This window comes from Balearica regulorum, chromosome 8 (genome assembly GCF_011004875.1).
Source record: "Balearica regulorum gibbericeps isolate bBalReg1 chromosome 8, bBalReg1.pri, whole genome shotgun sequence".
NCBI classification, from domain to species: Eukaryota; Metazoa; Chordata; class Aves; order Gruiformes; family Gruidae; genus Balearica; species Balearica regulorum.
This window is the reverse complement of record NC_046191.1, coordinates 2,365,458-2,380,268: the sequence shown is the minus strand read 5'-3', so window position 1 is coordinate 2,380,268 and position 14,811 is coordinate 2,365,458. Positions and strand designations below refer to the sequence as shown.

General features: G+C 41.1%; 1 protein-coding gene across 1 annotated transcript in view; it reads left to right on the top strand.

The window, feature by feature from the left end:
* Nucleotides 1-14,811, top strand: part of PDE4B (phosphodiesterase 4B) — a 213,070-nt gene that overhangs the window by 21,496 nt on the left and 176,763 nt on the right. Inside the window, exons 2-3 of the mRNA XM_075759159.1 lie at nucleotides 4,847-4,958; nucleotides 7,324-7,559. Of these exons, the coding sequence (XP_075615274.1) occupies nucleotides 4,917-4,958; nucleotides 7,324-7,559 (278 nt within the window). The 5' untranslated portion in view covers nucleotides 4,847-4,916. The remainder of the gene's footprint in view (nucleotides 1-4,846; nucleotides 4,959-7,323; nucleotides 7,560-14,811) is intronic.

The window sequence follows — 14,811 nt, the reverse complement described above, 5'->3', positions numbered from 1 at the left end:
TGCTAACTCTCAATCTTTGTGTCTTGCCTTCTTGAAAAGTGGGAGGAAATGAATTTAGAATATGAAAGCAGCCAGATAAACAGCTCTGCTTGCCAAAACCTTTTGTTAATCCAAAGAACTAGCACCGCGTGAACCTCAAAAATGTAATCCTCCTGGCTCTGCCTTGTCTGTGTTTCGTCGGGGAAGGGAGTATCTCTAAGGGTGCGAGGGTTAATCTGCTTGTCTCGTAACCCTGTGGCTTTAAACCTGCCCATGCAGAAGCCAAAATGTGTGGGAAAACAGCGACATTGTGAAGTTTATGTCTTGTGTTCTAAATCTTACCAGAACTTGCACGTTAAGATGCATTTTAAGAATTTCTTTAAATAGTGGATTTCACACGGGATGAGTTGAATAGCTATTTTTGAAAAAGTGTGTAGGAAAAGCCGGCTTTATCACACGCATCCATGTAGTTTTACCCTCACCGCTGCCAGTTGCCAGTTTTGAACCCTGTTAATTCATACCTTCGCTATAAGGCTTTATCCCTCTGAAATTGCTGGAGCGTTTACTGTCGTTTCTGAAAAACACGGTCATTGAACACAAAAAACTTCAGGTGGAAGAACTAGGTCAGCTTGGTGTAAAAAGAAATCTCATACCCTCCCAAGAATATATTCCAGCAGAGTGGATTAGACCCAGCTGCAGCACTGAAAGAGTATTTTTCTTTGTAGTCTAATATCCAATGCAAAACCTTGCTGCTTTTAGGCACCCACACTGAACCAGTCTGCTGGGATATAGTTTCTTGTTCGGGAATTTGGGTAGTGGAGAGAAACTCTTTGCTTGTAACAAAAGATTGCATGAAATAGCAATTGTGCTTGGGAAAAATTTTCCAGTAAGCCTCTCTGTGGTGTTTTTGTTTGGGTTTTTTTCCCTAGATGTTCGTCCCAGGTGTCAGATCTTTTATGTAAAAACACAAGAAAAGAGTGACTCAGATTTTAACAGTAATTTAGTCATGACTAACGGAAGCCTTACATTTTCTTGGTAGGCTCTTCAGAAACGGAATCCAAATTGAACAAAATATGTTTTTTACAATTATTCATGTTCTGGTTAAACTTAACTTTGACAAATTGATAAATATTTATAAAGGAAAGGAAGTTGAGGTATAAGAGGACTCAGGCTTCCACAGAAAAGATCTGTTAGTCAGTCTGGTCCATCTCTCCATGTCTCATCTCTTAGTGTCGGTTCTGATTCTAAAGTTCAGTAAAATTTAGGAGACGCCCTTGAACTCTCGTTCTTTCAGATTTTTTTCCCCCAGAGATTTTTTCCTGGATTTATGTGTGTGTTCATTTACTTTATTATGTAGTTACTTTATTTATGTCGGTTTGTGAACTGACATATCTTCAGGAGGGAGATGCATTTTTTAGTCCCGCTGTGGGGTGTGCCGCAGTGTGAGCTCGATTGCGTTGGGCATCACAAAGTCTGCACAGCAGGACAGTAATGCACGTCTCAAACTTGTCCTTTACTAAGCACCAGTCTGTACTTTATTAAACTCAAATCTGTAGTCTGCTTAGTTCTGCTGCTTATGCAACTGCTTCTTTCTTTTGTTCGTTCTATGAATTTTGTCTACATATTACAGCAGAATATGTATTTATTTCTGGCAGCAAATATTACTCCCAGTCTGTGCGTACATACCACTGTTATGGTCTTCTCTACCTGCATAATATCTGGGACAGTATCATCTAATTTTCTGTCTGCTGTCAGTTTTGGATTCTTTTTATAATAGGGCTTTTTAGTTCCTCCTAATTGTTGAAGATTGAAATTGTTAAACTTATTCTAGAATTTTATTCTGATACTGTAGTATGACTTTTATGCTGCTAATAGGGTAATGTAGTGGTTTAACCTGGCCGGCAGCTAAACCACCCGCACAGCCGTTTGCTCACTGCCCCCACGGTGGGATGGGGGAGAGAAACGGGGAAGAAAAAGTAAAACTCGTGGCTTGAGATAAAGACAGTCTAATAGGACAGAAAAGAAAGAGAATAATAATGATGATAAAAGAGTATACATCACAAGTGATGCACAGCACAGTTGCTCACCCCTCGCAGACCACCAATGCCCAGGTAGTTCCTGAGCCATGGTCCCAGCCCGCAGGCAGCTTCCCCTCAGTTATATATGGAGTGTGACGCCACATGGTATGGACTATGCCTTTGGGCAGTCGGGGTCAGTGTCCCGGCCGTGTCCCCTCCCAGCTCCTTGTGCACCCCCGGGCTCCTCACTGGCGGGGCAGGGGGAGAAGCCAAAAAGTCCTTGACTCTGTGTAAACACTGCCTAGCAACAACCAGAACATCAGTGTGTTATCCACAGTATTCTCATCCCAAATCCAAAACACAGCACTATACCCGCTGCTAGAAGAAAATTAACTCTATCCCAGCTGAAACCAGGACAGGTAATGACTCTTGGACACAAGAGGGAAATTTTTCACAGTGAGAATAATCAGCCGTTGGAATATCTCCCCAGGGAAGTGGTGGATTCCCCAACATCGGACGCTTTTAAGATTCAGCTGGGCAGGGTGCTGGGCCATCATGTCTAGATCGTGCGTTTGCCAAGAACAGTTGGACCGGGTGATCCCTGAGGTCTCTTCCAACCTATTTTCTGTGATTCTATGACTTTTTTCACTACTAGCCTGCTCATCTGATTGTAATATGCTAGACCAAAAGCTAGGTAAGGTTTGCAGAGAGAAGTAACGTTGCCACACAACCATGCTGCCAAGCATCTGGTTTTTAATAGCCATTTCACTGCTGTAATATCTAAACCCACCCCGATTGCTTAGCTGGTCACACATGTGGCAGTTGTCGTAAGAGGAGGGGTTTTGATCAGGCCATAAATCTGTTTTTCTCACCGGCCTGGCTCTGGTGACAGCCAGCGATGGATGCCGAGAGCAGAGCGAGCCTGGGGGGAGGCGTTGCAGAGTGCTGTTTGTTGTCTTCTGTCCTTTGCTCCTGGACAGTCCTGTTCATCCTTTCCTGGAGGGAAGCTGTTTAGGTGCTTTAGAAGACAAATCCCTCTGCTCTTTTCCAATGCTGCTTCACACAGGATGAAGCGTACAGCCCTATGTGCTGGCACTTGTGCTGGAATGGCAGTGAGTTATGTCTGGCATGGATCTGAGCACTCCAAATGCTTTGGCTGGCGATGAAGGGATAGATGTGTGTTGGATGTATGAACCCGAAGGAAATGCAAACAACTGGAGGTGCCTGTGCCACAGCCAGAACTGCAGGCAGACTCAGCTACAGTGCTGGCATGGTGCGTTAGTGTTCTGTTTGAGTTTGGTTTGTTCTCCTTCTCTCTTTTTTTTTTTTTTTTTTTCTTTTTTCCCCAGTCATCTGGGTTAGAGGGAAGCAGTTTCGTTACAGCACTTCTCTTGTGCGGGGAAGAGCAGAGGAGCAGTTAGCTCCTGGAGACTGTGATGCCCTTAGACCTCTGTATTCAGACCCTATGCCTGAGAGTCAGTGTGGCTTTTTTTCTTTAAGCTTTTTTGATTTAAATAGGTAGAGGTGCAAGCTAAATAGCATTTAACCTGGACATGACGGTATTAAACTGAATCTGAAGTCTTGATGGCACAGTTGTGTGGTGGCTGTAAGCCAAGCCCAGCTGCCGCGCTTGAGCGTTCAGACTTCTGAATTTACTGTGGGGTGGGAACCGAAGAACAGGTCTGTAAACCCAGCAGTTGCTGCGTGAGATGGCTTTCAGTGCCTGCTGCCGGGGTTTGGAACCTCCCAGTAAAAGTGAATAGTGCAGGCTGCCTGCTTTCTGGGACCCTGACTGCTGGTAGTGGCAGGGAAGAGAATGAAGTGCCTAATTTTGATGCCACGTCTGTTCCTCATCGGCTGGATAGATCACCAGGGTCTGGCAGCCCTTTTTTGCAGGCAATCTGAATTGCTTACTGCTCTCCTGAACTTGAACTGCATGAACAGCGGGTCTGAATCCAGTTCAAAATCCCTGATTTCTCAGAGTCCTGTTAGAGGTCTAACATCACCAAGCCTGAAACCATTGCACAGCTTTTCGTGGTGGCTTGAGCACCAAAGTTTGAGCAGTGGCCCTTCAGCAATCTTCTACCCCAAAGATAATCCTTCCAAACGGGAGAAAAATCGTCAGCACACCAAAAGCGGCACTCCAGCTCTACCTGTTCTTTGGGGAAAGAAAAGAAAAAACCCACAACCCTCAGTCTTCTCTCTATATAATCATGAAGCTTTTTTTTACGAGCGCTGAATCCACAGCGAGAAGGAGTAGAACTCCAAGGGGGCTGTTCCATGTGCTGGTTTCCCCTGCTGCTGCAGCTGCTCGCCTGTGTTTCCTTCCCCGTAGCACTCCGCGCGGTTCAAAGCGGCTGCAGTGTCACCCTCTACAGAGGGCTGTAATTTAGTGGCTGAAGTGGTGTGTGCGTGCCAGTGTAATAATAAATAATGTTTGTGAGTTATGATTAGATCTTAGAGTCGCATACATATGCAATTCTTTATTTCTGCGAGAGCCAGCTCAAGCCGCTCCTGGGGACCTTCTGTACTGTACCTCTGAAAACAGCTCATTTAAAGAAAAATTCTCTGCAAGTAGAACCTGTTAGCTTTGATCCCATATTACTAGATGTGTTTCAGGGCTTGCTTAGATTGCAGAGCCTTGTGAATACCGGTTACTTTTAACATGATTTTACTAAATATTGAATTGTCCGTTCACTAAGAGAGAGCTACACTTGCATAACATCTGCTGCCAAGTGTTTTATGAAAATAGACAGTAAGTTATAACTCAGCTGTGATGTTAGCAGTTAGCTCCATAGTTTGTTATCAAAAGCAGTTTGTTATTCAAAAATACAATTTTTTTTTTTCAGATTGCCTGTCTGAAGAAATTGGATTGAACAACAAGAGTTTTTTATAACAAGGTGCACTTTAATCTCAATAATGAAGAAAAGCAGAAGTGTCATGACGGTAACTGCAGATGAGGTAAGTTTCTTCATGTTTTATTTTCCCTAGTACTGCATGAAAACGAGAGAAGAAGTTAGTTTTGTCTTATTGTATCAGCTGGTTTTGCTTTGGTTACTCAATGATTTGCTTAGAGTTGTTTGCAGCTCATATAATAAGCAGAAAATAAGCCCTGCACATTTAAAACCAAACAAAGCAACCCCCACACCATGAGAAGTTTTGGGGAGTCTTATGCAGAGCATATACATTACTGTTCTTGGGTCAGGGTACTGCTGGCAGGCAGCGGGGAGCATTTCCGTGCCTTACAAAGCTCCGTACTGGATCCCAGCTTTGCATGCGTTGTACTTGTGTACTTACAAGTGTTTCAACATCTCTCCCCACGCTGTCATTGCTGAAGACCTAATGTGATGATGCATGTGTTACTCCATTACTACACTTGCTAATCATCATCATAATCCCCTATTAATTAAACTCCAGTTCCCATTCTCTGGAGAAATGTATCAGTTTGTAATGATGACTTGATAACCCCAGCCGTAATTGTCTTGTTTGTCACAGCTGAGGCTCACCAGAAATGGAAAACCACGTGAAATGTATATGAAAATACAGTGGAGGAGTAGAACCTAACAGTGTATCCTATAGCCCTCCTTCAATAAATGTTTCTTTTACACCCTTAGGCCACGTGTTGCACTGCTTTGTAGTCGGTTTGCCTGAGCACGGTGCTGGGTCCGCTCAGTCCTTGCTGATTTTCGTGAAAGCAGGCGTCTGAAATCTGACGGGAAGCTAGAAAACTCTGCTGTACACTTCTTAAATAATAACAAAAGAAGTAAATGGTCTTACAGAGATTATTAACAAAGGCAATTTAAGTCAGATCTTCATATAGAAAGCAGGCTTTCCTTTCTGGGGTTCCTAGGAGTATCACAGACCTGATTTTGTGCTGTGAAAGAGTAGGGTTTGGATCACTGAAGATCTCCAGTGTATTTTTGGAAACACAGTGTGCCAAATATTTTACACTTCTATCTAGGTCATTATGATGTTGATGCCTTATTAACTTCATGGATCTGCACCAGCATGCCTTATAGCGCTTCAGGCTATATGCAAGGAGTAAATTAGCTGTGGGCCTTGTTGTTTCCTGTCTGGATGCTTCACGTGGTTGTGGGACGGGCAAGGAAGTGGGGAAGGCTGAGAAAACTGGTAGTATGCCTTTTTCCCATCAGTTTTGTTTTTCATTCCCATGTTGAGATTCCTTGCTGAGATGAGAGAGTAGATGGTACCACAGAGTTGTTTACTTTCATAGTCTCATGGTGATGGAGAACATACTTTCCATTAGATACTATGAGACAATGGAGGACTCATCCTACTTTGCAGTTGTTCATGAAGGACCTAATAACTAATCATGGAAAATTAAACCACTCCATTTCTTAAGTCACTCAGTGCTGGCTGGGAGAGCGCAGTGGTAGCAGTTTGTAGGGAAGGTGAACCAAGGGATGTGAGGAGGGCTTGGAAAGGTCTGCGAAGGGTGGAGAGAGCAGGACAGAGATCAAAATTCAGGAGAGGGTAGAAGAAGAGGAAGAGTGTAGAGAGGTTGCCATAGATATATATACTGATTATAATAACCCTCCAGCTTCTACTGGTAGCTCATCACACGCAATAGAGAAATATTCTCATTTATATTGGACAATTATATTTGGCTAGCTACATTGTCTGAGTAAGAGCAAAACTGACAACCCTCTTGCAGTGCTGTTCCGCTGTGGGAGAACTTCTGGCTTGAGTTTGAGAAGACTGACGACCAGTTCTGTAATCGTGGTGATGTTTTTAAATGAAAATCTGTATAAACCAGAAGAGGAAAAACTGTTTCAACTGATCAAAACCTTTTTTGGAGACTGTTTCTGTTAGGAACGGCAGACATAGGGTAGGGTAGCCTAGCTGGGAGTTCTTCTCACTCTCTCTTGGATAATTCAGGATGTGTCTAAGTCCAGTATTCTTGGCACCTTTCTTTGCCTGGTGATTCATCAAAAAAAGTAGCAAACCAGTATGTTTGTGCTGTGGAGATGAATGATGCTTAAGATGAATGTTGACGGGAATGATCTGTGAAAAAGTTCAAAATATTAAAAGTTTAACATATCACTGAAGTGACCTGGATTATTGAAGCGTTCAATTGGATTAGAATTAGCTGTTGAATTTAGCTTTGACAAGTTATGAATGAATTTTCAAGTTCATTCATAACTTGATAAAATAACAATACAGCGCAGTCAGACTCTGCCAAGACTTCATCATACAATTATCTTTTGTGAGTAGCTATGACTGTAGAACAACAATTGAAACTGTTTTATCCACATGGAGGAAGGCATCTCTTTGCAGAACTTCATTGGCTTTTCTGTCTTTGCAGAATGCTCTGGACTACCTGGAGTGTGGGCTGAGTAAGTCCTACAGTACTTCCAGCCATGCTCTGGGCATAGACCTCTGGAGAGGAAGAAGATGTTGTTCTGGTAATTTGCAGTTGCCACCACTATCCCAAAGACAAACAGAAAAAGCAAGGACACCCGACAGAGACGTTGTCTGTAGACCAACAACTCTGCCTTTGTTGACACCTCCAAGTATTGCAATCACCACTTACCAAGACTGGTAGGTTATTTCCCTTTGTTACGAATCTCACATGGTTGGGTTTTTTAGGGGGTTTTGTTATTTTCTGGTGTTGGGTGGGGTTTGTTTTGGATTATTTTGGTTTATTTGTAAGGCACTAGATAATTATCTTGTATATACTAACCAGTTTCGTTGATATCTATCAGCTGATGTGTGAGGGATGTAATTTTACAAAGTAATTGCCGTTTTTTAAAATTCTACCTCTGTTAAAACCTCTTCTGTCCACTTTTTTTGTGCATCTTCATTAAACTCTGGTGTTGTAAATTCTGATCTCGGACAGGGGATTTGTGTTACTAGCTTTCCACTCGCAGAAGAGTTCAGAGACGGTGGTAGACTCTTCTACAACAGATTGAGGAAAAAGGCTTTAGCTCTCAGGCTATTTCCTGTCCAAGCGTTAGAAGAAAGGCTTGGAAAAGTGTTTGAATCTGATGTTAACCTCAAGAAAAGTCCCAAAGAAGCTATCAGGGAGCTGATTAAAATGGGGTTGCTAAGAGGTGAGTTCCAAAACAAACTGAATGCTAAGTGTCAAACCAAGGAAGTTCATCTAAAGGGAGGAGAGGAAAACAAAGCCCTGAGTGTTCTTGTGTTGGAATTGCAATGGTAGATTTTAATGGCAAAATAAGGTTAGATGTCCAACTTGCCGTATGAATCCTGAAATGGCATTATGATGCATCCTTAAAACCTCTGCTCTCAACTTCAGATTTCACTGGTGCTTTGGATTCTAGTTTTTAAATGCTCCACTCTTAATTTCATTTGCTGGCTGCAAGACGTGTTCACGTCATTATTCTCAAGTCTCAATCTGGTTTTAGCTTCTGTTTAGCTTTTCTTCAGAGCTGGTGTTTCAGTTTGCATTTGAACAATTGTAGAGGACATCCTAAACTAATTTGTTAGAGTCCTTTAAAAACAGTTTTCCTTTTGAAAATACGATTTTTAAACTGCACTTGAGATAGATGAGATACAGAAATCAAAGAAGAATTAGCAGGGGCTTTTGTTCAATATTTGCATTTAATTGCTGTGGATAAATTTAACAAAATAAGTTATCTAATTTGAGATGGATTGTAAATTTTGACAATTAAAGGGTTGGTTTACCTTTTATGAGCATTCTAAGAATGTTCCCTTTTGTGTATGTGCAGCAATTTGTAATATTGTCTTGACTGCAAGACAACCGAGAGCCTATTCATAAGGTGTGCTTTTCAGAATGAATTAGTTCTGGTCTTTGCTTATACCTTCATATGCGATTTAGGAAAACGCAAGGAATTGCAATGGATTTATCGTTAGTTTCCCTTGTAACACAAGGGGGCATTGCCGCTCCTCTCTTCCGTTATAGCAGACTGTGCACGCGTATTGCGTCGCACAGCGTGTATTTTTCTTGAACAGTATGCCAGTCAAAGAGAAAACACTTATAACTGATACTCAGGTTGCTGTTATTTCTCTGTTGCTGTTAATCTCTTATAAGTGAGCAGTTACCCTCCGACTGCTCAGTTTCCCTTGAATCTATCCTATGTGTTCACAGCCATATAGCAAGGTGGGTGTTACACAGGCATCTTTGCACCCCCTCACCTTTCTGACCTGGGCACCAGGTAGATTGCTCTGACAAAATTGGTCTAATCTTTCGCATTTTCTGTTTAAGTTCTAGTCATCAAGGGCTTTTGACTAGGTTAGCGCTGTTCTCTACCCCATGCCAGGCAGCTCCTCACCGACGCAATTTCCAGTTACTCAGAGCCTGACCGTGCTCTCAGGGAGCAGAGTCGTGCTCGAGATGTTCTGCGTAGGAGCAGTGCAAGCTGGATCTGGTCCCCAAGCTCTTTGGGCTCCTACATTGTGGTTCATTTCTGCATGAAATATACCCCGGAGGCAGGTTATATTTGTGTAAGCCCGGTACGTGCCGTTGTGTTGAAACAGCTTTGGAATGATATGAGCATTAAGAGACTCAGTGAGCGGACAATAAAGTGATAGGAAAATTTCAGTGTAGATAAATACAAAGTGATATATCTGAGCATGAAAGAATTGTAGCTGCAAAACAATGTTACTACTCAGGAGCGAGATCCTGGATATAGGATAGAAGTCCAATAAAGTTGCAAGTTCAGTGCTTGTTAATGGTCAAAAAAGCAAATTAATTGTTAAAGATTTGAAGGAAAAGAATATAGAGGATAAAACATAGAACATGAGGAAGCCATGGTTGAAACCCATTACACGGTCAAATGTTGGATATAGTGTACAGTTTTGGTCCTTCCTCTCAAAAAAGGGTATAGCAGAACTAAAAAGAGGTAAAGGCCTCTAAGATGGTCAAACACATGGAACAGCTTCTGCGTGGGGATTGAGGAAGGAGGCTGGAACTTGTCAGCATGGAGAAGACAGTTGAGGAAGGGGATAGGACTGAGATCTTGCCAGTGGTATGAAGATGTAGTTGATCTGTTGCTTATTGTCTCTTCCAGGATGAGAACAAGGGGCCATCAAATGAATTGGTACGGCAGACGTGAAGCAAGTGCAAGGAGGTGGTGGTTCCTTGCACAATTTCTAATTACGCTGTGGAACTTTGTGCCGTAGGGTACTGTAGATGCTAGGAGTTTGAGCAGGCTCAAGGGAAAGCCTAACAGATCCTAGGAGGAGTAATCTGTTGTGGTTTCCTTCTGAATACGTAAAACCCATCTCTTGTTCAGCTTCTGAGCTGCAAGTTGTCTAGGACTGGGAAAATATTTGAGGGGTAGTATCAGATAAGTTTGCCTTCTGTTCCTTTCTGTCCTGTGCTTTTAGTCTCGTGGGATCATGGGCCAGATGTACCATTGGCCTGACCAGTAAGACCATTCTTACATTCTTAGTCTGTTTTGTTGGGTTTTTTCCCACCTCACTTTATGGGTATCTTTCCCTGAAGCTTTAACGAAAATGCTGAAGCCACAGGCAGAAAATTAATGTGTGTTAAGCAATTGGTGGGGGGGAAGAAAAAGGCTTTAAATGTAGGGAGCCTAATGCCATTAAACAGTGTAAATCTCAGACTGGGAGAGGAAAGAGGATTTTCCTTGTGAAGAGAGTAAACAACTCTTAGTTTCATAAGATTATAGGGTAATTCAGACTGGAAGGGACCTCACTAAATTTATTCCCTCGACTCAGCTTCAGGACACAGACCTATCCTGACCTCTGTTTATGTTCCAGGTAGACAGTCTTGCTGTAGCTGGTACAAGATCAAGTTCATTGTTACTGTTACGGCAGCAAAGCATCCAAAAGGAAGCTCTCTACTGAAACTTAAATGTAAATGGCCCTGGTCTAAGGTATTTGGGATCCACACAACTAAAATGCAGAAATAATGAAAGGTCCAGATTTAGGTTTTCTGTAAGATAAACAATCATAACTCTTATGCATCCAAAATAAATTGTTTAACATTCACTTAGTATGGTTTTTTTCCCCCTGAGGGTTCGTAGAGTTGTAGCTTGGAGACGCTTTCTGCAAGAGATCAGTAGGACTCATCCAGAAGCGTGTAGGTTTACCTGAGCTTTCGTTAATCTATTTCTGTGCATATGAAATCCCGAAGACAGATGTGAAACACCTCGTTATTATTACATGAAACATGATTTCTAGAAATAATGTCTTTATTTCATTTGTCTAGTGTGCATAGTAGCTGTCGTTATTTTTTATTGTGAATTTTTAATTACTATGATTGTGAAAGAGCTTCCTAGGGATATCATGATGATAGTGAACTTTTCATGCTGATATACAAATTCCTCATTACACTGTTATATTTAGTGTATCCTCATGAACGCATATGGAACTTCTATAAGGGACATTGTCTATTTTACTAGGGCAGGTAGGGTGGGAGTGAGGGTTTCCATGGGCGTTTCACACAGAACAAAGAAGTCATTTCAGTTTGGGGTTTTGTTTCCTACTTGTGAGAGCCATTGTAGTCTGTGTAGAAATTTATCATCTTACCCAGAAAAACGATAACGAAGTTTCTGGAGAGGCAGGGCTAAATCAAAACCCGATCACCGGAGGATTGCTCTGAGCTGTAAGGTGCAAAAGCTCTGCCTCTGTTGTGGTTATTTCTCCTTTCTCCTCTTAACTTGATTAAATCCCTGGGGAAACTCTCACTGGGTGTCTTCGGGGTGTGCATTCTGCTGAGCCATTCTTCCAGTTTTCCCATTTCCTGTTAGCACAAAATCTCTGCTATACACTTGTTATTTATTTTTTTATTTTTCTTGTGTTGGACTACGGTTTCACTTTCTTCTGGATGGTTTATTTAGGCTTACTCACTCCATTGGTCCCAAGCATTTCACTGCGTGCTCTGTATTGAGCAAAACACCAAATGGCAAATATCTCTGTTACGAAATGAGATTTCTAAGCTGAAATCCTGGAAGAGAGTTTACATATAATAATATATCTGTGGATCTTTCTGGAGCAATTTAGGAGATGCCACATCTGTGAAATACAGTGCTTCCCGCTACTACCTATGCATATTGCACAGCTCTTTGCAAAACCTTACCTATCAATGGCGAATATAGTCAGATTATATTACAGCAGCTTCAGTACTTTGTTTTCATTTAAAAATATTGTTCATTATTAGTTAGGTGAAATTTGCTTCTATCATCACGGAAATGGTACAAAAATCAAGCTGCAGCGTCCGCGCTGTGCTGCAGGCTGTGTGCTAAGAATACACAGATCGGGGAAATTTGGCTGTTCCTGGGATTGCAGTAACTGTGGTTTGAAGAAAAGAATAACAGAGTTCAAATACAGAACATATTAGTTGGGAGGGGTAGAGGAAGGTAAGCCTGTTCCTTCTGTAAGCAGATTTTCTGCAACATTTTTTCAGAAATCACCTTAAATTTACCTTCCAGTGGTAATACAAAAGGAAGAACCGTGAGAGGGTGAGCCATGACTTATATAAATATTTTAACTTAAGGTACATGGGAACCTAAAAAATAAAGCTGCTCCTGAGTTATTGTTTTTTTCTTATTGAAACTGTGGTTTATTGAGACTGCTGCTGTTCTGACAAGATCTGTGACCAGCAAAGAAATAATGGGCAGGCTGACACCAAAACAAGAATTCTAAGCTGGCTGTGATGTAATAATATTTTGTGTGAAAATGGCAAGGCAGTGCACATAGGAAATAGCTTTCATGAATTGTGCAAGGGAAGAGGTATATGGGATATAGATCTTCAAGTGGCAATCAGAATGCAGAAGTCTTATAAGCTTCTTTTGCACAAATTTTGTCCGTATTTTCATAAAAGTTGTTAAAACGTTTTCCACAATCCTGCTTCATATTTTATAACTAAAGCTTTGTGATAAGAAATCCAGGCAAGAGGGAAGATTGAGGGTGTGAAGAATATATTTGTAGCTACACTTGCAGCATCCAAAATAGTTCTCTCATCCTATTTTTTGATACTTCCCAGCTCCTGGGTTAGGCTTGACAGCTAACTTCTGATTTACACCATTTCTACACATTTGACTCAAGTCTGTGGAGACTTTGTGACAGTTTTGCATCAAGTTTCTATGTTGAAACAAAAATAAGTTCTGTGATAAGTCCCAAAGTGTAAGGAAATAGAAGCCTTAAGAATTCTACGAAGAGTTGATGTGGTTAATATTAAATTTAGCAAGGAGTGCACTTTTTCAGGGCATAGAGATTCTGTTAAACATTTAGACTCGGGTGTTAAATGCTGTATTGAAATATGTGTGTTGCTAATTGTCCAGTGCAAAAGCTACCTTGCTCTTCTGCGAGAGCGAAATGAGAACTCACTAGGTTTGAAGGGATCTGTCTGCTAACAGAGGTCATTGCTATTTGAGTCACATTCTTGCCACTTACTAAAAAAAAAATTAACCATTAGTCTGTGTTTACTTTTTAAGATTATTTTTTTACAAACCGTAGTGTTTTGTGTGTCTGTGAGCTTGCCGTATTATTGCCAGTCATTTGTCGGTGACCGGGTCTATAGCTTGTTTACTTCTGAAAGAATTCTGTTGTGCAGGTTGGAATCTAAAAAGGAAATATTAAGGGATTTATCCTATTTTCCATGATCATCTGAAAATCTTCCTGAAGTCGGGGCATGCAAAGAAGGATGTGTGAGTGCATTAAAGTTATGCTTGTAGTACTGCACGTTGTTCTCCAGATGGTGATCGTGGGCAGCAAATTAGATGCAACATGAAAAACAAAACAACAACAACAACAAATCAGTTTAATTTTGGGCAACTGAGTCTGAGACCAAACCTTCGGCAGAAATGGTGACTTCAGCGAGGGGCAGCTCGTAGCCATCGTGAAGCTGTTAGACTGGTAGTAATTAATTGAGGGATAGATAGAGAAGTTAGAACGATCCAGGCGATGGAGATTTGCATGGAGGATTAAAAAGGATAATAAAACTGTAGTCAGGCTTGTAAACTAAGCAGAAGGTAATATACCCGGTCATTCCTTTACATATTTGAAATCTGTAAATCCCATGGAATGAAAGGAAATATTTAGGGTAATAGGAAGCTTAAGTAGGAACAGTGGGATAAAAACCAGAATTTCAGAAGGAGTAATGCTGTTTTGGAGAAGCGTGGGGCTTTTTGGTTTGTTTTTTTTTTCTTTTTAAATGTTGTTTCAGACTGTGGGATAATACCATGTGAAATAGGTTGAAGTCTTCTTTCTTAAGTCATTTCAAATTCAACGAGATAAGAACTCAAGAAATATGCTGCAAGCTTGGAATAGAAAAAATATAGATGAGTTGGCTTCCCATATGATGTGAAAAATAAAAACCTAGGAGGAAAAACCCAAAACTTAAAAACAAATTTTTGATTTTTATGCCTATATTTAAAATATTTACATCACAGAATGGTTGAAGTTGGAAGGAATCTCTGGACATCATCTGGTCCAAAATGTTTATTATCACATGGATTTTTGTTGTAATAAAGCAGGATCAATTATTTTGATTGAATGTGCTTCCTGTATTTCAGAAGTCTGTACCACGTTTCTGTGGGGCATATACTTGCCTCGAAAAAGGAGGTCAACTGTTTTCGTCATAACATCTCATATATTCTATGGGGAAAATAGTTTTTAATTACACTGTGCTGTTTCTGGAAAATGTATATGATAGCTTAGTTTTGAAAATCAGACTTAATAAGATTTGTCCTAAGCTTCCTAATAATATGAAAGATGTGGCGAGTACTGAGGAGCGTTAGATCTGCAAACAGTCCTGCAGGATTTTGTCTGCTCGGTGATTTTTGTTCTTCAGTAGGTAGAAATATTGTCTGGTCCATTTAGGGATGGTTCATTCCTGGTG